This window comes from Notolepis coatsorum (assembly GCF_963971535.1).
Source record: "Notolepis coatsorum genome assembly, chromosome: 14".
Classification (NCBI taxonomy): Eukaryota; Metazoa; Chordata; class Actinopteri; order Aulopiformes; family Paralepididae; genus Notolepis; species Notolepis coatsorum.
Window position 1 is genome coordinate 80,773,880 of NC_140178.1, and position 25,665 is coordinate 80,799,544.

Here is a 25,665-nt window from a genome sequence, read left to right on the forward strand (position 1 = left end):
CTGGCACCATGCACCACTATCCTCATCCCCTACCTGCCTGGCACCATGCACCACTATCCTCATCCCCTACCTGCCTGGCACCATGCACCACTATCCTCATCCCCTACCTGCCTGGCACCATGCACCACTATCCTCATCCCCTACCTGCCTGGCACCATGCACCACTATCCTCATCCCCTACCTGCCTGGCACCATGCACCACTATCCTCCTCCCCTACCTGCCTGGCACCATGCACCACTATCCTCATCCCCTACCTGCCTGGCACCATGCACCACTATCCTCCTCCCCTACCTGCCTGGCACCATGCACCACTATCCTCATCCCCTACCTGCCTGGCACCATGCACCACTATCCTCATCCCCTAACTACCTGGGCTCACTGCTTGGCTGGATAGAGACAGAGACAGAGAGAGAGAGCAAGAGTGATTTCATCCCTATGACCCCCTTCTTATCTCCTCACTATCCCTCCATTCCATTCTTCCATTCTCTTTCCCCATCCATTCTGCCCCTTTAACACAGATGTGGCCAATTGTGAGCATGAGAAAGAAGGAGGGAGAGTGAGCAAGAGAGAGAGAGTCAGCCAACATCCCTCTCTCCTTCCTCCTCCTCCTCCCCTTCACCCTGGCCCCTTACACATGAAAGGGGCCGGCAGAGGGCCGGTGGAGGGCTGATGGAGGGCCGGTGGAGGGCCGGTGGGGTGTGTGCTATGCAAGGGCCCCAGACCCAGACACAACACAACACACAGAGCTCTGCAGGCCTCCACAGCTGGGCTGGAATGTGACCTGCTCCAGATTTTAATGCCAGACTAGGCCCTCTGTGTGAAGGAGAAGTGGAGGGGCTGGGGAAGAGGGGGGAGAGGGGGGAGAGGGGGAGGGTGGATGTCAACTACAAAACAGTGCATGCATGCCTGCTAGCCAGCAGAGGAACATCTCGACTAGCCTTCCCAGAAGTCGTGAGTGTGGACGGCGTATGCTATTTGCAGGTTACCGTTTACACAAATAACATCATAGAGCAGGGACAATTGTTATAATTACTTTCTATAAGTCATCTTTATTTCTTCGCCACTAGTAATCCGTACATCAGATAATAATAACCCCTACTCTCTTTCTAATTAGATTCACAAAGGTACATACTGACTACATATCCATTGGTCATAACCCTATAAAGAGAGGATCACAAAAATAAATATGACGTTAAGTATAGAAATCCATATATATTGATGTAAATCAACACTTCTCAAAGTGGACTCCACACAAAGCTTATTTGATTCTGGTAAATAAAATGAGGCTTCACATTGCGAGCTCAATTGCTCAGAATATATATTACAAAACTGTATCTCTTGGGTTACCTCACATAGCATAAAGCAAAAGTACCAATCATATTAAGGCATAGGGGTCTAGCTATATGAGAGTCATTAGTGTATTCAAGATAAAGTTTAGAAATTCAATCTTAATTCATAAGGCCATTTTAGTTTAACTTGAACCATTACAAAGATTCAGAACGTTTGACAGGGTAAGTGCTTTATAGTTGAAGTTACTATTATTACTCTACCTTTATTTCAGAGAATGGACCTCAATAGAAATATAAACTTGATAAAAAATAAAAAGCTTCAACCATTCAGCTGATTTGGACAGTTCTGACATAGCTACTGTCCAAAAAAGAAAACACAACATAAGAACATACTGTAGATGACAAAACTTCTCTATGTGAAAATATGAGAACACATGTTTGGTTTCTCCTGAACAGTAAGGAACCTAGGGAAAAAGGAGAAAGAAATTGGCAACACAACCCACACAGATCACAGGTAACTCTGTTCAAGTTACTCGTTTTGTGTTTATCGACTGTCCATCAGACTGCTGAGGTCGGCAGAACTTGGAAACCAGAATTCTGTATGGGGGTGGGGGGGGGAGAAGAAAGTGTCCATGAGTTGTGCATGGTTGGTACCTGGAATGACTCTACTGGATGGTGGAGAACTCTTTGAGAAAGTCACAGGTCTTCTTGTGGATAACCTCTCGAAGCTTCCTGACCCTCCGGGTGCTAGAGGACCCTACGAAGCTGTCTGGTTGCAGCACGGCCATGCCGTTGTGAACCTCTCCCATGATGATGAGCTGTCCGTCGGCTACGGTGATGTTGGGGCAGGGGCAGTTCCAGTCCATGTTCAGGAGAGTCACTTCCAACGGCTCCTGGCCGAAGAACTTGAGACCCATCTTCTCGTCCTTCAGGATCTCCTCCACGTTCACCAGAGCGTGGCCGGACTCTTGCTCCTCGGTCAACTCTGTCACACGCCCCAAGATCACAAAGTCGCTCTTGCAGAAGCTGGTCACCATCTTGCCCCGCGGTTTACACATCTTGCAGTTGTGGTTCTTCGGAAAAGGGCACATCTCTTCACAGGCTTCTTTGGAATCAAAGTTGTTCTCGTTGCCACCGCAGCCCCCATAGACAAAGGACTGACACTGTTTGAGGGTGCTGCTGTAGGCCCATCGAGGTTCGTAGGCCTTGCAGGGGCCTTGCAGGCTAGGGAGACTGCAAGGGGCAGCCAGTTCCGCCCCACACGACAGCATGCAGGCTTCGTAGGTGTCAAAGTGGTTACGATTCTTATTGCACTGGCTATACGTGAAGGTGAAGCAGTTGTTTCTCTTTGATTCATAGTACCAGCTGATGCTCTCTTCACCACAATTATCTGTGTCAGGACCCTTCAGGCACTCCTCCGCTGGGAAAGGCAAGTTAGTACCATTACCCTCCACTCCGTGCCTACCCCTAGGGTCTCTGGCGATCACCACCAGGGGGAAGTGGGACGATATGGTTCCGCCTACGTTTTTAGCCGTGCATGTATAGATGCCAGAGTCCTGCAGTTGAGTATTGTATATGACCAGCTGGCCAATGTTGGTGACGACAATATTCCCTTGGACGTGATTGGGTCTCATGATGGTGTTCTCCTTGCCTTCCAGTTGCTTCTCCCAGGTGATTTCCGGACGTGGCTTACCAGACACCTCACACAGGAAACTGGCCGTCTCACCAACGAAAACGGCCAGTTGAGTGGGGCTGCCGAGCATGGTCGGGGGGTGGATGTCTGCTGGCAGGGTGGTCTGAAGGGCAGTGGTGGGTCGTAAGGTGGTTTCAACTGGGATGGGGCTGGTGTTGGGCCAGGTCAGGTGGTATCTGTGGGTAAATTAAATGAGAGAGAGTAATGAATCAGTGCTAGGCTAAAATAAGAGCCTTCTTCTGGAGACGCTGTGAAGGAATAACATCTCTAGTCACCATGTGTCATCCAGGACCATGAAATCTGTATGGAAACTCAAACTGCAATTATGCAATTTAAGCATGTTAAATTATTTCCAATTACTCAACACTCATTCAAGTGATTCACTCATTCTCTTCCCTTACCTCAGCACAGCAGCAAGCAAAACAAACAGGAAAATAAAAGTAAAATATTTAACATGTTACCTGCAGGTGACCACAGATATGGAGATCCCCTTGGAGCAGGCCTCTGCATCCATGTAGCACTTGTTGTAATAGGTCATGCCGTCAGATGCGCAGGTGAAGTGGGGCTCTCTCTCGCAGCGGTCCCGGCACTTGCACACGGGCTGGCCGTCCCAGATGTCACACTCTGACCCCTGCTGGGAACACATGAACTTGTCGCAGGTGGCGCCCTTCGGCATCCCGATGGGGCCTCTGTTGCCCTTGATGTCCATGTAGCGCGCCGCCACACAGCTCTTGTTGCCACACACGTTAGGGCAGCATTTCTCAAATGCCTCACAGTCCTGGGGGTTGGGGAGAGACACACAAGACTGTTGTAGCACAGCAGCCAGGTGTGTTTGTCGTATCTTAAAGGTACAGTCTGTAATTTGTTTGAACGGAGTAAGTAGTGCTAACGTTAACGCAGGTATGATAGTGTCCTCCAGAAACACAGACAGACAGGTTTGCAGGTCAACATAGTTATGAAAGATTATATTAGTTCTATTCTATGTTCAGAAATATGGAGGGGGCAAAATGGATGAAATGTAGAACTATTAGTTTATTTATTTTCAGCGTGTGATCATTTTTAATTGTACAAGTAATTTGCTTATTCTGTTCATCCATGGAAAAATGAAGACTACTGTTTGCAATACTGGTAATGAGGCAACAATGCTTTTCAGAATAAAAAGTAATTTCCATAATTATCAGCAAACGTTGTTGCGAATGCTGATTTAAGTTTGTTATTTGCTAATATTGCACTTGGAAGTATGTGCGTTGAGTATGACTCGTGACTCGTTCCTTTGAGATCCTCCTTGAAGTCCCATGAGTGTTGCCTCTATAACCTGGGAGAGAGACAACACTTAGTGGGTTTGTAGTCTGGATTACAGCTAAGGGCCTAAAACCTATGATATTGCTATTGTAATAGCTTGCACTGGATACACTTGGTTTAGTTACCATGGTTGCGGGTTTCCTCTGACTATTTTCTTTTTGACATCTATGAGGGAATCGTGGAGCCTTGCTGTAAAGTAACCTTGTTGTGAAGTAACCCATTATAAATGGACACAATTGAAGAAAAAGCAGAGTGATAGGCTTCTTTATGGAGTTCACTCAGAGACTCAATACTTTGTCATTTATAATTTCAGTCAGTGTAGTCCACACTATTATACCTGACATTCGAACTATGCATTCAAACTAGGGGTGTAAAGGTACACGTATCCGTACCGAACCGTTTCACTGTGTACCGAACGAATACAACGGTATGTTAACCACTAACGACTGTTTTTTCACAATCTAATATAATTAATTATTATTATTATTTAATTTGTTTACAAGTCGATTAATCGATTAATTAGTCTTAATTAGTCACTGCACACTACATCACCACTGAGTGGAACATGGAAAGCCAAACTTTCCCCCACTGTACCAAAAACCCGTGCCGAACCTTGACTTCAAAACCGAGGTATGTACCGTACCGTGGTTTTTGTGTACCGTTACACCCCTAATTCAAACAGCCCTATAGTAAAAGTGTGGGCATATCAAAGGAATTTGGTATCATAGTCTAGACTCTAGATAGAGGTTTCACACTGAATTGAGTGTGATTTTAGCACATGAAAAAAAATACTATAGCTTCCACAAATAGCATTTAGAATAAAAACAAGACATTTGGCTTTTAGATTAACTGTGCATGTTATGAATTGCTTGTGTTGATATTCGTAATCCATGTTTATTTCAGGAGATTGTCACACTAATTTGCCCTTTACTATCTAAACTGCTGCTTTGCATTGTCCACTCTATCCAGCAGCAGTCTAAACAGTGAACGTCTTTGGGAGATTAGTTACGTCAAACGTGGTTCTCTTAGGTTGGGGTCATTAATTGCATACAAATGACAACACAGTATACACAGTATACAGTGCTACAGTGTGTAACCTCTATACTGTATGCGTGCGCTATGGGTGTCCAAAATGTCACCGCGGTCCACTAGTTTCACGTTTCACAGTTTTGTTTTATTTGTCACATAAGGTGTACATTACAGTGAAATGATTGGTTATGTATGAGCCCCCTGATATTGTGCTGCATATAGAACAAGTAAAAATAATAAAGACCAAACACTACAAAATATACAATATACAAACTAGTACAAAATGAAGTACAAAATGCAACCAAAATGCAAGAATGCTAAATGATACTTGGGACGCGCACAGAACCGGTCCATAATAAAACTCACCTGGTCGGATTCACATTCGCGCATGCAGGTGCTCATGGCATCCACCCACAGGTTGGGGTTCATCTCGTTCGGGCACATCCCGGCGTGCGAGTACACCACTTTTGCCACGGACATGGGCATGGGCACAGCCCTGACGCGACAGCTGTCTATATACAGGAGCAAAATAGAGCACTGCCCGAGCAAGAACCAGATCCATTGGGGAAACAGCATCCACCACATGTTCAGCGCGCAACAGAACGACCACGGTCCCGAAGAAAACTGGTCCAAGTAGAGCCTGTGAATTGCGATGCGACGTTGACGTTTTGAAAGAGACGCTTTAATTAAATGGCCATATAACTACGTTTTAAAGCATTCCAATCTGATAAGATATAATATACATTTAAAAAGAAGTATTGGCGAGGCGCTTTGGATCAGTGTCGGTCTCAAGTGGAGAGCTCCCCTTAAGTTTGTTGCTCCACGTTTAATAGTCCCAAGAGATTAGGCTTGTGGTATGCAAACCTTATTAGTTAAGATCTAACCACATGAATTACAGTGGCATGTCTAACCCGACAGCAAATCCCAGCCGAGTTACAGTTATGATGATCATAATTTAAAAAAAGAAAAAAGGGCAAAGAAAGTTCTCCAATGGACTGCAAGCTGTGGTCTCGTCCAGAGGACTGGCGAGACACCTGTGCATAAATGCGCTTAGCCACCTTAACCCTTAGCTTGCAACGTCGATGTCTGAGATGCATATTAGCAATAATGAGTAAATGTGCACGTATACGCTGTAACTGTTATACGTTAAATAATAAAAAATTATAATAATAATAATAATAATAATAATAATAATAATAATAATAATAATAATAATAATAATAATAATAATAATAATAATAATAATAATAATAATAATAATAATAATAATAATCATAATCATAATCATAATCATAATCATAATCATAATCATAATCATAATAATAATAATAATAATAATAATAATAATAATAATAATAATAATAATAGTAATAATAATAATAATAATAATAATAATAATAATAATAATAATAATAATAGTAATAATAATAATAATAATAATAATAATAATAATAATAATAATAATAATAATAATAATAATAATAATAATAATAATAATAATAATAATAATAATAATAATAATAATAATAATAATAATAATAATAATAATAATAATAATAATAATAATAATAATAATAATAACAATAACAATAACAATAACAATAATAATAATAATAATAATAATAATAATAATAATAATAATAATAATAATAATAATAATAATAATAATAATAATAATAATAATAAAATAATAATAGTTATTGTTATATTGTAATAGGATATGTGTCAGGATAGCCTACCCATTGGAGAAAATAACGCATTTGTATTACATTGTAGACTATTGCCACATATCATATTATTCCCCCATAATGATACTGTGAAATAGTCCAACTGTATACCATTTAAAATAAATAAATTGAAATAAACATAGCTGCCAGGTACACTGTAAGAAAAAAAGCTGCAAGAAAACGGTAAATGTCTGGCATCAATTTTCCCAAATACTTACTGTCAAATTACAGCAAAATCAAATATATTTACAGATTACAACCTTTATTTAATGGTTAATATTTTGATAAAAGGTAATTTACTGTATTCTTATGGTATTTACACTTAACGTAGAAAAACAAAGGTCATCTGTAAAAGAATACAGTGAATTTCCTGTGAAATATTTTTATTTTCTTTCTTTTTTTACAGTGTAGGGCAGGCTACTATACTGAATAACTCCAGTCCATCTTAACAACGTGTCTGTCTCCAGAAGATGGCACCAAAGCCAGTGTGCTCTTCATAGACTCTGGCATGGATTTTGTCCGGATTTCTTTTCAAACCTTGAAGTTCCCTACACATCTGGGACGAGCATCTCTGCCTTTCTAGGACTCTCTAACAGTTAACTGAATGGAACACTATAACACACACCACAACACAACCCAGAGCAAACCTTAAACTGTACTTAAACTCATCAGAGTGGACGCTGTGGCTCACAGTATGATGTCAAATTGTGTATACACCATAAGCATATAAACAACATTATGAAGGTTCCTTTGGACTTGAAAATGTCTGTGTAAAAAAGCCCCATGACAACCTTCACTGGGACTTGGCCATGAGATATGCTGTCACAATATTGACATGCGAGAGGTCATGAGCAGCTCCGTATCATATTCCGAGAAACCCATCTAGCGCATAGAAACCACTTCCAGGAAGTACTTCATTGTTAAGACAGTGGTCTTAAAAAAAGAAAAAGAAAAGAGAGAGAGAAACAAGCAAATGTTTCTATTGACCATCTGGACCCTTCAGACAGAGAACCTATGCTATGACTAAATTTTTTTATGTTTTGGACAGTTTTGCAGTTGTGAAGTCAATCCGAATAATTTGGGAGCGTGAATGTTTTAATTATTGAGGAAAATACCATCAGAAAGTACAGTGTCTATTGTTTTTAACACTTTGATCGCCGAGGTTAAATTCATAATTTACCATCCCTCGCCAGCCCTATTTAACATGGAGAAGTTCCCCTTCTTTGCAGGGCTATAACTTTTTAAATTTTATTGCTAAATTGACATTACTATGGCCCATTCAACGTCCTATATCTATTGTTCAGGGTGTAGCAACGTTATACTTTTTCATTCACATATTCATACTAAAATACGGTCTAAAGTATAAGTATGTTTTTATTGTTTTCTGCAGCTTTCTCCAGAACTTGATTTATAGCCCTAAATGCATTATATTGATGATCAAATACAGTTTGGTAGGAATCTGTGCGAGATAAAAAATTTCAAATGGACGTACTTCTAGAAGTTACTACGTATGATCTGATGATGACCGGATGGGGGGGGGTCGTTTATAATTCCGTGGGCAACGTTATATCATTCATCTAGTGTGGGTGATATGATGATTAGAGCAGTTAGTATAGAAGACATTAAAAAATAACGCTGAAACTCACCGTAGCTTCCTCTCGCCGTTGGGAGATGAGCGTGGAACAGAATTTTTTCTATTATGGGATGTCGAAATATCATATCCATTTCCAGGTTGTATAATAGTATATACGTCCAAATCATGTTGTTTATCGAGTTATTGGTAACGGATCACTATCCGTTGTGATCAGCTCGAGTCCTGGGACTATTAGCGAGTGATCGGACCGAATTGAAATGAGCACCAGCTTCCACTTCCTGTTTCTTCCCTGGGCGATCCGCCGATCGGCCACCAGATGGCGCTCTTGAACCGTTAGAGAGTGGAGAGGGGCTCACCAGTACATCTCATGTCTCCGGGGGAGAAATATGATTTCGATTTTTGAAATATTGATATCAAAGACGCTGTCCAGCGTCTTCGGCAGAATAAGCATGGCGGGGAAAGACGTGTTTCAGCGTCAACAGCGATTAAAGTGTTAACTATGAACACTCTAACTTACCCACTTTATATGCAGTAAGTAATTAGTAAATAAGGTTTGAAAAAAAAAAATCCGTGAAAACTTAAATGGTTCTTCATCTGATGTATGCTAGCCTGTATGACAAAGAAAGTAGTAGAAAAGTAGAAAATAGTACCAGTGGCTCAATATTACTACAAGGTTGTTGTTGTTTTTTGCCAGCCCTGAAAGTCTTTAATGGAAGACTAGTAATTGAGTACACCTGACACAAAGCATTAAAGGCATAATCCGGGATTGCAGTGAGGCCCTCTGTTGAAATGTATTGGATTTAATTTCTTTTCATCCTGAAATGTATTGTCTGCGACAGCAAAAAAATTTACATGACTTTTGAGCATGTAAACAATTGATTTGCATTTGTAATGACAGTGCAGTAATGCAGACCCGTATTTTGAATTATTAGTTGTATTCGTTTATTATTAGTTTCATTTGTTTATTCTTTGTTTTAAAAAGCGTATTTTCCATGTATAAGTCAAACTCTTCAAGGACAAGCACATACCATACCCAAAGATTAGACGATCAAAGAGAATCTGGATTGCAGCTTTAACGGAGGACTAAGTAACCAAATGTAACTGACACAAAACATTAAATACAGCTCAACACACAGACCATTAAAGGTGGTTGGTCTGACGTGGGTTTTAAGTCATGTGTACGGGTGAGAGTGTATTTTAAGTGCGTTCCTCCACAGTCTGTGCTTCCCAAGCTGAGCTCCTGCTGAGTCCAAAGAGGCCCAGTCCTCCAGCCCCTAACCCCTCAGACTCAGTCTGGCCCTCTGTCTGTGAGCCCTCACTGACCCAAACACATGGGCACACAACTGCACACATACCCACACACACACACACACACACACACACACACACACACACACACACACACACACACACACACACACACACACACACACACACACACACACACACACACACACACACACACACACACACACACACACAATAGAATGGACTTCATACACACATATGTGGAGAATGGACTTCATACACATACACACACACACACACACACACTAATATGAATTTTACACACACATGCACACACGTAGAGAATGGACTTCATACATACACACACACACACACACACACTAATAGAATGGACTTAACAAATACACACACACACACACACACACACACACACACACACACACACACACTGACAAACACATGTAAAAACATGTCATGCACACATACATATACACTCACTTTCTATAAGAAAAGAAGACAGAGTTTATCACACTCACTTTCTATAAGAAAAGATGACCTACACACTGGTCCATCACACACACATAATTCCCCTATTAGTACACAGACAGGAAGTGAAGAAAGAACTAGCCCTGGCCGTGAAGGACGTGAATAGTTAACTAGCAAAGCACCACAACACAAGCATAGCACAAGCCAAAGCAAATTCAGACTCCGTAAAGTGGTGCAAATATGGATTCCGATGCGCACGCAGTGTGATCTACACACATCTATCCATTCATCTGTGTCGACGCGGACGCCGGGGCGAACGCACACAGACGTGCTGTGTTGTCGATGCCTCGCCGCCCACTACCTCCCCCGGGCCCGGCACCCCTAACCTTCACCCCCGCGGACCCTGCATTCCCAGCATAGCCCGACAGCAGAGGCAAAGGGGCGGACGTGTCACATATTGAATAAAGCCTAATGGAGGAGCCACCCCCACAGGGCTCTTTCGACAGCCTCTATGCTTTTCCTTTTTTTTGCACACATATTGTCTGCAAACAGACCTTGACTTTGACCTTCAGTGTGGGCCTTTGCCCCCCCTCTGCACCTGGTCCAGGTCACTCTTCTGATGTCTCAGTTAATGGCAGTCGATATCACCCCCCCCCCCCCCCCCCCCCCCCCCCCCCCCCCTGTGCAGTGGTATGTTCAAATGTCAACATAAAGGTTCTCTGTTTCCCAGTGTGGGTCTTGGCATTCAAACAACAGACTTTTCCCCCCCACCCGTACTATTTACCCTAGACACAATCTACTGCTACTGCTAAGACAGGTAATTCACCATAAAACAGGAGAAAAACCAGAGTACACTCAGAGTTTAAGTTGATGCTCGACACCAATCGAACAAGCTTTTATTTTTCAAACACACACGTACTGCATACACACACGGGTTACAGAGCACTGATCAAACTTCAACTAAATGTGGTGACCTATTGCCTACCAGGGACAATATAGTGACCAGACTACGCCACCTTCAGTTTAGAGAGTGGAAGGAACTCAGAAAACAGCCCAAAGACTACAGAATAACCCTATCACCATAGCTCCGCCACATAAGCTCTAAATGGACAGGGACCTAGCTACATCGCCAACACTCTAATAAATTACAGGCCAGCAAGAACACTGCGATTGTAACTGAGGGGTACAATTCCCTGACTGTATTACTAGATATGATACTTACTACCACTACCTTTGTACTTAATATTCGGCCACCCAGTACACGGCATAAATATATTATGATGAACACTGTCACGTAGATGAAACGGATCCAACACAAATGTACGAATTAGAAATAGGTCTTTATTTCTACACAGCGATGGTGTGTAGAGCAAGCACTTAATCAAATCAATCACATTTATGAATGGAAATAGTATGCACTTTTATGGCAAGAGTATTCGTCGGTATATCAATAGAGAATGTCCAATCTCTAAAGGCGCAGGTGGTACATATACGACCTGGAATAGTTAAGGAATAACAGCAATGATACTTTAATGATTATATACTGGATACACTAGAGGGGGGTTAATCCGGTCGCTTGTAAGCCGACAGGAGTAGGAGGGGGGGGGGGGTAGAATCCGGCTGCCTCATCCGGCCAAGGGTATCCCAGGTGAACCCACTGTAGTGCCGTTCAATGCGCCGGCGATCCTTGGACCACAGATGAAAGCAGGTGGACTCTTTGTGGGCCGGCTCTCTCCGGTCCACGGGGGAGAGACGTGAAGCGACCTCGTCTTGCAGAGCGTCTCCTCACCTTGCGTCCTCTCCAGGGGGGGGGGTTCCAACACACGGCAGTGTCGGGGGTCTTTATCCATGGAATAATCAATGTATACAAAGCATAATCCGTGCCTGGGAAGGCGGGCTGTCGTCGGTAGAATAATCCGGTATACAGGTCCACTCGCTCGTCGGCTCTGGGGCTCCTCGGGTGCAGCTTCACGTAGGGTCAACCACCCTGGGTAAGCAGCCAGTTCTCTGCCCGAAACGATGGGGTACTGACTACGGTAGTATTCTCACCGCACGAAGCACTATATATTAACAGACTATTATTAGCTTAATAGACTACGTCCAACTCGACGATATAGTGCCAAATATGACTATTCAAATATTAATATACACGATGTCTCAATACCGATGGTAGGCGAACTTGGCCTTACTCCCACACGTGGCGTCGCGGGGAGGCTTTACGTCTGTGACTCTATTGGAGGGTAAGAAACTGGACTGAAAAGAAAGTCCTACTTTAGTAGCGCAGTATATATACGCACTATGAACAAATAGTCCCATTAGTGGTGCGGTAGCCAGATTCCTACGCGGAACTAGGACTTGTTCGTACATGTGGAGCGGTACGTTTGAACTGGGTCTGAGGGGTATGGCAGCCTGGCACCAAGGTCTCGACCAATAGTAGAATGGAGACTATTATGGGATGTTCAGTAGGCTAGAATGGATATTCAATGCATATTGTACAAGGAATATACAAGGGATATCAGGGAATATTAGAGAATATACAAATACAATTAAATATATATATATAAATAAATATATATATTCGGTTTAATCTGGCCCTTCACAACAGCCACCCCCTGATTGGTCCCAGACCTAATCAGTTAAACAGAGACAGATTAATCGCGTTGTCTATTTACACATAAGGGTTTGCTGTAGGGGTCAGTCAACTTCACAAAGTCATAGGGTTGTAGGGTCATGGTCATCATCGATTGTGTCTGGGAGTCGAGGCAGTTCTATGAGCCTCGCCACGGGACGGGTGTAAGTGCGACCCTGGACGAGCACTTCAGCTGCTCGGACCTTGCCGTCGGCACCGGTGATCACTTTGCTTACGCGGCCGGCCGGCCACATAGCTCTGGGCAGTGATTGATCAATAATCATGACGACTGTTCCTTCTGTCAAATTGTCTCTCTGGGCTCGCTGCAGTAGAAGCAATTCTGCTTCCTCGTAGTTAGCTGCTGACATATCAGCGGGGGACTTGCACTCCGGGTGGTACCGCAGGAATGTTCTTTGTTGTGCACTCTCTATGGACGTGCAATCGTCTATGTTAGGGTCGGTGGAGGCTACGGTGCTCAATCCACAGAACACAGACTTCTTATTTTCCACCTCCTCTGGACTTGCTTCCCTCGGGATAGGCATGGGCCACTGTCCTTCCGGGAGTCTTAGGAATGCGGGGCCGTCACTGTAGACATTGCGACGGGTGAGGTCATCCAGGGGCATCCCCCGGGTGATGGCGTCAGCTGGGTTCTGTTTTGTATCAACGTAGCGCCACTCTGTTTCTCCGGTTAACTCTTCGGTTAAGTCTTGAATCTCGGTGACTCTGACTCCCACGAAGACTTTGTACTTGCATGAGTCCGATTTGATCCAGGCGAGTACCGTCGTGGAATCTGACCACAGGATTGTTCTAGACACCGGTATGGTGAGCTCACGTTGGATGAGCGTGGCTAGGTGCGCTCCGGCTAGGGCTGCGCAGAGCTCTAGACGTGGGATAGATTGTTGCTTGCGTGGGGCTATTCTCGAGCGGGCGAGGACAAATGCTGTGTAGATCTCTCCCTCCTGGTCTTGGGCCCGCAAGTAGGCTACTGATCCGTATGCGACCTCTGAGGCGTCACTGAAGACGTGTAAGTCCATTTCACATGTCTCTGGCCTCACCGTGGGTGGGAAGTAGCTTCGGCGCATATTAACGCCTGGGAGTGAGTGGAGCTCCATCTCCCACTCTCTCCAGGTGGATGCAAGGTGTGCGGGAATGGGGTCGTCCCAGCCCTGGTCCTTGTCCCACAATGCTCGTACAATCATTTTTGCCCTGGTGGTGTACGGTAGAATACATCCTAGCGGGTCATATTGTCGGGCGAGTGTTGTGTACACACTCCGTCTGGTGGTCGGCGCCGCCGCCGGCCTTCCCTGCTCCGTAGTCAGGGGCTTGTGTCTGTAGTGAAGCAAATCTGTTTTGAATCGCCACACCAATCCCAGGGTCATCTCCTGGGCTTCTCCCGGGATTGTAGCCATCCAGGTCTCGCTGCTGGCTGCCTTGTCCTCGGAGGAGAGGCTGCGCAGTACTTGCGGATCGCTGCTGGCCCACTGCCTGAGATCAAAGCCGCCTTTGATCAATGAGGCGCGGAGTTTAATCAGGAGAGCCTCGGCTTCTTCTTGGGTTGAAAGGCTTTGTAGACAGTTGTCTACGTAGAAGCTGTTCTTTACGCTGTGTCGGACCTCTTCGTCCGCTGCTGGGTCCTCTGCTACATGTTTCTGTAGTGCAAATGTAGCACAGCAGGGGCTGCACGTCGTTCCGAAGGGGAGGACTTCCCATTGGTAGATGGCTGGGTGCTCATCTCCTGGCTTCTCTCTCCATAGGAACCGTAACAGGGGCTTGTCCGCCTCTACTAATCTCACCTGCAGGAACATTCCTTTAATGTCCCCGCTGATGGCCACCTTTTCCTGGCGGAAGCGGAGTAGAACGCCGAGTAGGGAGGGGCCGAGTGTGGGACCGGGCAGTAACTCTTTATTCAGATTTTGGGATCCGATCTGGTAGCTGCAGTTAAATACTATGCGGTCTTTACCGTTGTGATGGACCTTGTGGTGGGGCACGTACCACGATTCAGTGGTCTGGTCAGCCTCTTTAATGTCCATCTTTGTGACGTGTCCCGCTGTGATGAGCTTCTCAATCTCAGCGCGGTATACACTCTCTTGGGCGGGGTTCTTGGCTAAGCGCCGCTCCGTGTTCAGCAGGTACCGTTCTGTGGCGTCTGTCTTGGCGTGGAAAGTAGGCATTCCTTCTCGCCGCAGGAGTGGCGTGGCGTATCTCAACACGCCGTTGACCGGGACTCTCTTGGTCCCTGTCTCGAGGAGGTGAATGGCGTAAATGTCATCTTTAGAGCGAATGTCTTTCTTTCCGTTCTTAATGGGCATTTGTTCCAAGGTCCATAGCCGCTCTACGTGTTGCAGGAGTGCGGTTTCTCCCTCTGTGACTCGGGAGTGGAGACATCTAGTGGCTGTACTTCGGTTGAGAGATTTGGCGAGCGGGCCTTGGAGAGTCCATCCCAAACGGGTCTCGACTGCTGCAGGACAGCCTCGGGGTCCGGTATGAACCCGGTCTATCGGGACAATGAGGTCTGCATGGTCGGAGCCTATCAACAGGGTCGGCATAGCATTGTCTATGAGCGGGATCGGTAACTTGCGCAGATGTACATATTTCTCCATCAGCTTGGCGACGGGGTATGTGTACCGCGACAGTCCTATTTCTTGGCTGGTGAAAGCGTCTGCAATCTGGTACCGTCGCTCAGGCTGGCCGCTTGCTGCGATAGAGAATGAGACATTCTCGCCCTTTATCGTCTTCAAATCTCGTCTTATTGTCCGAATTGTCATTTGGGTTTCGCTTCCCCGCAGCCCTAGCTGGGCCGCAGCGGAGGCGAGCAGCAGGGTCTTCTCTGACCCGTCATCGAGGACGGCGTAAGTGTCCAGGACTTTATTCTGGTAGCTTAGTGTCACACGCACTACTTTTAGGAGTACTCGGGCTCCACTGCTGCTGGCGGGATCGATGTACATGACGCTCGCTTTGCGGCTGGATGGTGCGGGTGAAGGGCGCCGTCTGTTACTGTCGTGAAGTATGTCCAGATGGGCTCCATCGCACTTGGTGCACCTTTTCTTTAAGCGGCATTCGGCTGCCATGTGTGAGCGCGCACAGCGAAAGCAGCGCTTGTTGGACTTTATCCATTGACTGGCTTCCTCCGCGTTCAGCTTGGGGAAGGAGTCACATTGCGCTAGCCAGTGTTCTTTCTCACAGTAGGGGCACACTATCTTCCACTTCTCCGTTCTGGAGGGGGTACTGTGGCTCCTGCTGCTCGGTACTGACTCCGATTGGTGCATCACGGTCACCGATCTTCTTCCATCATTTAGTCGTCTGGTTCCTTCTCTGGAGCCAGGGGTGCTCCGTCCGAATGTATCTAGCCGTAGGCTGCTGACTTCTCTCGCCAGGAAGTCTGCTAGATCGAGGAGGTTCGGTTCGGGGCCATTCGGGTCTCTGTGGTCCCTCTGCCGCCTAAAGCGCTCCTGACGAGCGGGCGGCAGCTTCTCCAGAATCCTTTCCACATTTGAGTTGGCGTAAAGTTCATGCCTCCCCTTCTCTCTTTGCGCTCCCAACATCCCTACCAGGGACTGCACTCTGATGGACAGGTCGTCCAGTGCTCGATTGTCTATTGCTGGGGGTAAGCGGTCGATGTGTCGGATCTCCTGGATCACGTAATCCCATATGCGCCCATACCTCTGGTCCAATGCTACCAGCGCTGCTGTGTATGGGGTGGTGGAAGTCGCGTAGGCGAGCGCTATATTATGTGCGCGGGGCACCTTTAAGTGCTTCAGTAGGATGGCGTATTTGTGGCGTTCATCCAATACATCCACCAACATGGTCTCCAGACACATGCGGAGTTCTGTATACTGGGCCCGGTTCTCTTGGGTGAAGTCGGGTACCATAGGCGTGCCAATGTATGACGCTGACTGTGGATACATCGGCGAGCGTTGGGGGAGAGGCCTCCTAGGCGAGTCTCCTCCCGCTCCTTGGTATGGGCTGGTACCGGCAGTGTACCATGGCCCGCTTGTCCAGGTGCTGTTCCTCGGTGCGGGTCGTGCGTCGTGCTCACCCGTGTATAGAGTCGGGGGTCTGTAGCGCAGCTCCGCGGGAGTATAGCCTGGGCTGTACCGGACCTCCTGGTCCGGTAGAGTACTGTGCTGTCTTCGGGCGTGGTTCTCCTCCTCTTCCTCTTCGTCTTCAGTTAGGTCATCCAGTGCTTGTAGTCTCTGGTTTAGCCTCTCCACAGGATATGCTGCTCCTTCCCGGTTGCTAGGTCTCGCTTGGACCGGTGGGGGGAGGTGGTCTGTGGGGGGTATAGACCTCGTCTGTTGGTCAAGTTCAGGGTTGTTTACTCGGCTAGGGGATGCCGCCCTGGAGGTGTGTCTAGACGAGTTCCTGGAGCCTCTGGCGGAGGGAGAGGGTGTTGTCCATCTGATCAGCTGTTCTATTAGTTGCGACTGCTGTCTGTCGCGCGCTGCGTCCCGTTGAGCACCGGCTCGTTCTCGGGCCACATTCTCTTCCATCTGAATGCGTCTTATTTCTAGACGTATCTGCTCGTGTTCGCTTCGCTGCTGGATCTGCAGTCGGTCGCGTTCAGCAGCGGCGTTCAGGCTGATGAGGAAGGCCTGCTGTAGGGTCCTCTCTGCCTCGCTGGGAGAAGGCGGTTGTATAGGGGAGCCTTCCCTCGGGGTACTCCTTGCGGAGCCTTGGAGCTCTATCTCCACGGTGCTCTCCCCGTCTTCTTCCGTGCCGAGTTCTCTCTCGGTAGCGTTGTATTCCTCCCGGGACTCATCGGGGACTACTTCTTCAGTACTGGTGGGGTGTGAAGTCATGTCTGGTTCCCACTGGTCCCCACCGTGAACTTGGTCAGTTACATTAGAGCCCGTAGGGGCCTCTATGGTCGGTGTAGTCTGGGCGTTGGGGTTAGACATACTTTTACTTTCTAGTTTTACCGCGTTTACTGTTAGTAGAAGACTAGGTTGTTGACTGACAGCGTAGGCCTCTAAGTACTGAGGGAGCCGTCGTTCGCGCTGCGGGCGTTGGTTAGGAGGATCGTTTCGTGGAGTGTTCATCATAGGCCATTTCAATATTAATAACACTATATTAATATTACACTAATTACCATCCGGCTCGAAGGACCAATTGTAACTGAGGGGTACAATTCCCTGACTGTATTACTAGATATGATACTTACTACCACTACCTTTGTACTTAATATTCGGCCACCCAGTACACGGCATAAATATATTATGATGAACACTGTCACGTAGTTGAAACGGATCCAACACAAATGTACGAATTAGAAATAGGTCTTTATTTCTACACAGCGATGGTGTGTAGAGCAAGCACTTAATCAAATCAATCACATTTATGAATGGAAATAGTATGCACTTTTATGGCAAGAGTATTCGTCGGTATATCAATAGAGAATGTCCAATCTCTAAAGGCGCAGGTGGTACATATACGACCTGGAATAGTTAAGGAATAACAGCAATGATACTTTAATGATTATATACTGGATACACTAGAGGGGGGTTAATCCGGTCGCTTGTAAGCCGACAGGAGTAGGAGGGGGGGGGGGGGGTAGAATCCGGCTGCCTCATCCGGCCAAGGGTATCCCAGGTGAACCCACTGTAGTGCCGTTCAATGCGCCGGCGATCCTTGGACCACAGATGAAAGCAGGTGGACTCTTTGTGGGCCGGCTCTCTCCGGTCCACGGGGGAGAGACGTGAAGCGACCTCGTCTTGCAGAGCGTCTCCTCACCTTGCGTCCTCTCCAGGGGGGGGGGTTCCAACACACGGCAGTGTCGGGGGTCTTTATCCATGGAATAATCAATGTATACAAAGCATAATCCGTGCCTGGGAAGGCGGGCTGTCGTCGGTAGAATAATCCGGTATACAGGTCCACTCGCTCGTCGGCTCTGGGGCTCCTCGGGTGCAGCTTCACGTAGGGTCAACCACCCTGGGTAAGCAGCCAGTTCTCTGCCCGAAACGATGGGGTACTGACTACGGTAGTATTCTCACCGCACGAAGCACTATATATTAACAGACTATTATTAGCTTAATAGACTACGTCCAACTCGACGATATAGTGCCAAATATGACTATTCAAATATTAATATACACGATGTCTCAATACCGATGGTAGGCGAACTTGGCCTTACTCCCACACGTGGCGTCGCGGGGAGGCTTTACGTCTGTGACTCTATTGGAGGGTAAGAAACTGGACTGAAAAGAAAGTCCTACTTTAGTAGCGCAGTATATATACGCACTATGAACAAATAGTCCCATTAGTGGTGCGGTAGCCAGATTCCTACGCGGAACTAGGACTTGTTCGTACATGTGGAGCGGTACGTTTGAACTGGGTCTGAGGGGTATGGCAGCCTGGCACCAAGGTCTCGACCAATAGTAGAATGGAGACTATTATGGGATGTTCAGTAGGCTAGAATGGATATTCAATGCATATTGTACAAGGAATATACAAGGGATATCAGGGAATATTAGAGAATATACAAATACAATTAAATATATATATATAAATAAATATATATATTCGGTTTAATCTGGCCCTTCACAACAGCGATCATCAGCTGCTGGACTACTAGAGGCTCCCAGAAACAGTCAAAAGAGGATCGGTAATGCAGCCTTTATCAGCTATGCCCCAAAACTATGGAACAAACGACCCCAAAACATCAGGGAAGCCCACTCGCTAGACATCTTCAAAAGACAGCTTAAAACCTCTCTTTGGTGACGCAAATTGTACTTTACCTGCACTATTCTTACCCTACCTACACTTCCTATCAAAGCATGTGTCGGTTCTATGCACTGTAATTTTAAGAGCACTGCTCTGTTGTAATACAAAATTGAACTATTTTATCACACTTTCTACTTCTTACTGATGCACTGCTCTGTTGTATGTTAAATACCCTGTTGTATGTCCGTTCTATTTTATAATTGTTTGCCTATTTTTAAACTGAATCCAACCGCACTTTGTTTTTACTCTGTCTATTCTATTTTTATTATTTGTATTACTGAATGAAACTGTAAACAGAAAGTCCTATTGGGATGCTAGATGTGAAACACTGTGATTTACCTTACCTTGCTACCTCTCTATCTTTTTTTATGCTCGCTTATGCCTGTATTTTTTACTGTTGTGAAGCACTTTGAACTGTAACTTCTGTATGAAAAGTGCTATACAAATAAAGTTTATTATTATTATTATTATTATTATTATTATTATTATTATTATTATTATTATTATTATTATTATTATTATTATTATTATTATTATTATTATTATTATTATAAGGAGTTATGGTGGACCACTAACCTAGCTTAAAACAACTCTGGGAGAGGTGTTTTTGCCCAACAGCTAGGCTAGCTGGTCCTCATCCGCTTCCATTCATTTGTGCTAAGCTAGGTTAGCTTGCAGCCAGATAGCTTTCTACTGAGAGCACAGAGAGGAAATTGGTATCCATATTCTTGTCTGACTCTGGAGAAGACGGTATAAGTGCAGTCCCCATAATGTTGGCATGTTCCTTTAAAGAATGTGTACTTTATCACAACAGAATCAAGAATCAAGAATCAAGAGGTTTATTTGTCACATACATACCAGGGCATACAGTGAAATGCGGGTGGTCATGCCCGCATCGATTGTGCAATAATACAATAATAAAATCAGGTAATAAGAAGACATAAGATGTGCATGATAAAAATAGAGAAGGCACTGGTTCCTATAGCCTACACTACTATACAATATACAATTTTAACTCCGTCATTATGCTATACTTACTATATCTAAACTATACTATACAAGAACCACATCTGTTCTTTCCTTAAAGTGACAGCCCACGTGAAGTAAGTTTCTCCCATCGCCGACAGCAGCCCCTCCCCCCCAAATGTTAGTGGGGAATGATACAGGGGAACGCCACCCGACAACCAACCCAAGGCTAGGACGCGTCGGCCTAAAGAGGAAAAAGATACGTTCAAAGCAGATTAGCAGTTAGGGCAACAGCACCTATCAGCGCTGCCCACCTGGATCACTCACAGCACGTAAATCAAGTGTATGTAACCAGGACAGTAAGGACACACAATACAAGGCTTAGCACAAGAGCCTGCAGTAAATGTACATAATAAACAACGCCCTATAGGGAGGTGTAGTGGTTAGTTCCTGGTCTATAGGGAGGTGTAGTGGTTACTTCCTGGTCTATAGGGAGGTGTAGTGGTTACTTCCTGGTCTATAGGGAGGTGTAGTGGTTACGTCATTGTTCTTTCCGGCCGGTCCACCTCGCTTGAAATTGCAATGTATTTCCAATGGACACATTTCTAAATCGTCTCGTTTTATTAAAACAAATAAAGCATGAACATTGGCATGGTGTGCCTTGCTGTGTGTATTCATCCACAATCTATAGCTCTATCTATTTGCAATTAATCGTAAAATAATTACGCATCATTTTATTTCAACCAAAATTGTGCATGGACTAAGTAGGTATAATTGAGGGGCAAAAACCCTGGATGGTAGCCTTAGAAAAACAATTATAGCTTCTTTTTAATTTAAAGAAAACTCCATTAATTAAGGTGTTTAACCCCTGATGAGGTTATTTGGATGATTGTTCCCCAGTGAATACCGTTACTGGAAGCCCCAACATTGACATGTGAACAATTACTGTTATTTATTATACATTTAAAATACATACTATATCATTCTCAGCTCGATGGGATTCATTCCTCAGCCAGTTGTTTAACATCTTTTTCAAATATTGAGATATTTGGTAGCAATTTTTGTATTGAATAACCACCAACACAGGTGTCCTGAGTTCGTTCCACCATTGTGGAGCAAGGACCAAGAATAGCCGGCTTCTCTTTGATGATCCCCCCTGGAGCTCGGATAGGAGTGGGTCTGAGGCAGCCAGAAGATGTATAGCGGAGGGGTCTAGAGAGTGTGTGTAGTTAGAGACCATTGACCGGAGGTAGGCGGGAACCGTTCCTTTCGCTGCGTGGTATGTCCGGTCAAGGACCTTGAAGCAGATTTGTGCGGCAATGGGAAGCCAGTGCAGCTCAAGAAGAGGGGTAACATGGGCTGACTTTGGTAGGTTGGAGATCAGGCGAGACGTTGCGTTCTGTTTGAGTTGAAGAGGCTTGGTGGCTGTAGTCGGTAGACCAGCTAGCAGTGCATTGCAGTAGTCGAGGCGAGACATGACTGTTGATTGCAGGAGGAGTTGAGTGGATGTGGGTGCAATGTGAATGGAGAAGTTCAGCCGGTCGTCAAGAACTACACCTAGGTTCTTGGCGATCGGGGACGAAGCCACGGCTGCATTCTCAACTGCGATCGAAAGGTCGGTCAGCGGGGAGGATTTGGCCGGCAGGTGAAGTAACTCCGTTTTGCTTAGGTTCAGTTTGAGGTGATTGGTCGTCATCTAGGCGGAAATGTACAGCTCGATTTTACATGACACTGCATTTGACCAAGGGCTACTGGCAGATTCCCTTATCTCCAGAGACCAAATAAAGAACAGCCATACGATTTGTACCAATTTGTCGCTCTTTGGGTTGTCCGGTACCCCAGCAACGTTCCAGCGCCTCACGGACCAGGTGCTCCGGCCCCACACTGCATATGCTGTTGGCTACTTGGATGACGTCATCATCTTCAGTGACAGTTGGGAGCAGTAGGTGGCCACGGTGCTCGAGTCACTGAGGCAAACAGGGCTCACGGACTCCAAAAAGGGTGCAGTTGGATAGAGGGATGTTCGTATCTAGGGTACCAGTTGGGCTCTGGGAAAGATTCAAGATTCAAGAGTTGTATTTGTCACATACATACACAAGACATGTGCAGAAATACAAATAATTAAATAAAAAAGAAGACATAAAAAAGTCATAAGAATAAAATACAGTACTAAACATAATAAGTAATAATATACAAATATAGAGTGGATTCAGAATATTGCAAAAATGTATACAGTAGTTTTTAAAGTGACCTTTTTGTAATGTAATATGTATGTGTAGGGTGTGTGAGAGAGTGTAAGTGAGGATGTGTAGTGAGTGTGTGTGTGTGTGTGTGTGTGTGTGTGTGTGTGTGTGTGTGTGTGTGTGTGTGTGTGTGTGTGTGTGTGTGTGTGTGTGTGTGTGTGTGTTCATGTGTGTGTGTGTGTGTTCATGTGTGTTCATGTGTGTTCATGTGTGTGTGTGTGTGTGTGTGTGTGTTCATGTGTGCTTGTATGTGGAGAGATCAGTGTTGAGTGTTCTGATGGCCTGGGGGAAGAAGCTGAGTCTAAGTCTCTCTGTTTTTTTGCAGGAGTTTGAACAGACTGTTGTTTGGGTGATGAGGGTCCTTTATTATCCTACAGGCTCTGGATCTGCACCTCCTGGTTTATAAGTCCTGTAGGGGTGGTAGTGCAATACCTGTAGTATGCTCTGCTGCACAAACTACTCTGCAGAGCCTTCCTGTCCTGGGCAGTGCAGTTGCCAAACCAGGCAGTGATATTTCCAGTCAGGGTGCTCTCCACACCCCCAGAGTAGAAGGACTGGAGTATCTTCCCTGATACTCTGAACTTCCTTTGTCTTAGGTGGTAGAGGCACTGCTTCACCTTTTTTAACAGAGTGACTGTGTGTGTTGTCCATGTCAGGTCCTCTGTGATGTGGACTCCCAGGTACTTAAAACTGCTCACCCTGTCCACGATAGTCCCATTAATCCACAGTGGTGTGTGTGTCCCCTGATGTGTTCTCCTAAAATCCACGATCAGCAACTTTTGAACCTCCTCCCGGTAGGCCTTCTCGTCATTGTTGGAGATCAGGCCCACCACCACTGTGTCATCCACAAACTTCACTATGGAGTTGGAGATTAACCTGGCCACACAGTCATGTGTGTATAGGGAATACAGCAGGGGGCTGAGGACACAGCCCTGGGTCAGTCTTGTGGGGATTATGGTGTTGAAAGCTGAACTATAGTCAATGAACAGCAATCTCACATAGCCCCCCCTTCTGATTGCCAAGGTAGAAAGGGTGTTGTGCAGTACCTGGGAGACGTGTCGCGGCGTGCCGGGCAGATGTGTCCTCGGGTTGATGAGACAGCAGTCATATCAGCTTTCTCTCAGCCAAATACCAAAAAAAGGAGAGGCAGTTTTTGGGGCTGGTCAGCTACTACAGGCTTTTTATTCCCACCTTTGCAGACCTGACCCTGACCGACCTGACCGACCCAGTGGATGGAGCAGTGCCAGCTGGCATTTGAGAGGGTGAAACAAGCCCTCTGTGGGGGGCCTCTTCTGTTCACATCAATCTTTTCTCTCCCTTTTGTCCTGCAGACTGATGCCTCGAACAGGGGGCTGGGGGGGACTGTTCTGTTCCAGGAGGTGGAGGGTGTCGACCGCCCAGTACTGTACATCAGCCAGAAACTCTCTCAGCAAGAGGATAAGTACAGCACCATTGCGAAGGAGTGTCTGGGCATCCAGTGGGTGGTCAAGGTCCTCCGCTACTGGCTCCTGGGGTGCATGCCCATTCACCCTCTGTTCGGACCATGCCCCCCCTCCCCCCTCCAGTGGCTCCACCTCATGAATCCCTCCACGCTCTGGCACCTCAGTATCTCACTGACCTCCTCCACCCCTACACTCAGTCACGGTCCCTGCGATCCACGGACACTGGTCAGCTCTCCATCCCCCAAACCAGACTGCGGACCTTCAGGGACAGAGCTTTCAGTGTGGCAGCTCCCACCCTCTGGAACTCCCTCCCTGCAGAACTCCGCAACGCCCCAACTCTGGACTCATTCAAAAAAACTGCTCAAAACCCACCTCTTCAACTTGGCCTTTAACCCCTAATTTCTCTCTTTTTATGTTGTGTCTACTCTGTCCACTATGTTTGTTACTTTTGTTATTTCCCCCCCTATGTAAAGCGACCTTGGGTCTTTTGAAAGGCGCTATATAAAATGAAGCTATTATTATTATTATTATTATTATTATTATGAAAGATACTAATGCCTGGTTCATTCTGGGATATCAAGCTTTACAGTCTGTTAAATTCACAGTGATCCATAGGCCGGAGGCACAGATGGTGAAGGGCAGACTTCCTCTCCTGTTCCCATTGGGAGGACGGGGGTAGTTAGTTGTCGGCCGGACGGCTCACAGCGAAATCTGGAGGTGGGGGTATGTGGGAGGAGAGGGGTGTAGTTCTGGTGTCGGCTGCAGAGAAGAGACACAGGAGGGATTCACTGGAGCAGCAGGGGGAAGGGGGGGGGGGCTAATTAGCACAGGTGCAGCTTGTCTGGTTAATTAACTCTGCTCTCTGCTTTATCACAGAGTGAGACTGTGGGCTGAGTGAACTCACACACGGACGATCACAGAGAGCCATGCTGACCATTTATATTCCAGTTATCTTATTTATGTAGTACTCTATGGAGTTCTTATTCTTATTTATGTAGTACCAATTAGAGGGAGCACACCCCATTTACAAACAGGTGCATACATGTAATTGTAACACTCTTATATATGTGTTACCACTTACTGCTACTGCGCTGAGCTCTGGTGCTGGTCTCAGCTGCAGGTACTTGCTTCTACTGCGCTGAGCTCTGGTACTTGTTTCTACTGCGCTGAGCTCTCGTACTTGTTTCTACTGCGCTGAGCTCTGGTACTTGTTTCTACATTTACATTTACATTTAGTAATTTAGCTGACGCTTTTATCCAAAGCGACTTACAAGTTCTGTACGACAATCAGGAAGG

The 25,665-nt window shown here is 45.8% G+C and overlaps 1 protein-coding gene across 1 annotated transcript; it reads right to left on the minus strand.

The window, feature by feature from the left end:
• Positions 1–1,131: 1,131 nt before the first annotated feature.
• Positions 1,132–6,039, minus strand: LOC311240264 (WAP, Kazal, immunoglobulin, Kunitz and NTR domain-containing protein 2-like). Its single transcript, XM_084328818.1, has 3 exons — positions 5,681–6,039; positions 3,445–3,761; positions 1,132–3,159 (listed from the first exon to the last, which is right to left on the minus strand). Exons 1-3 carry the CDS (start codon positions 5,897–5,899, stop codon positions 1,956–1,958), a joined length of 1,740 nt encoding a protein of 579 aa, XP_084184944.1. The 5' UTR covers positions 5,900–6,039; the 3' UTR covers positions 1,132–1,955.
• Between the last annotated feature and the right edge of the window lie 19,626 nt (positions 6,040–25,665).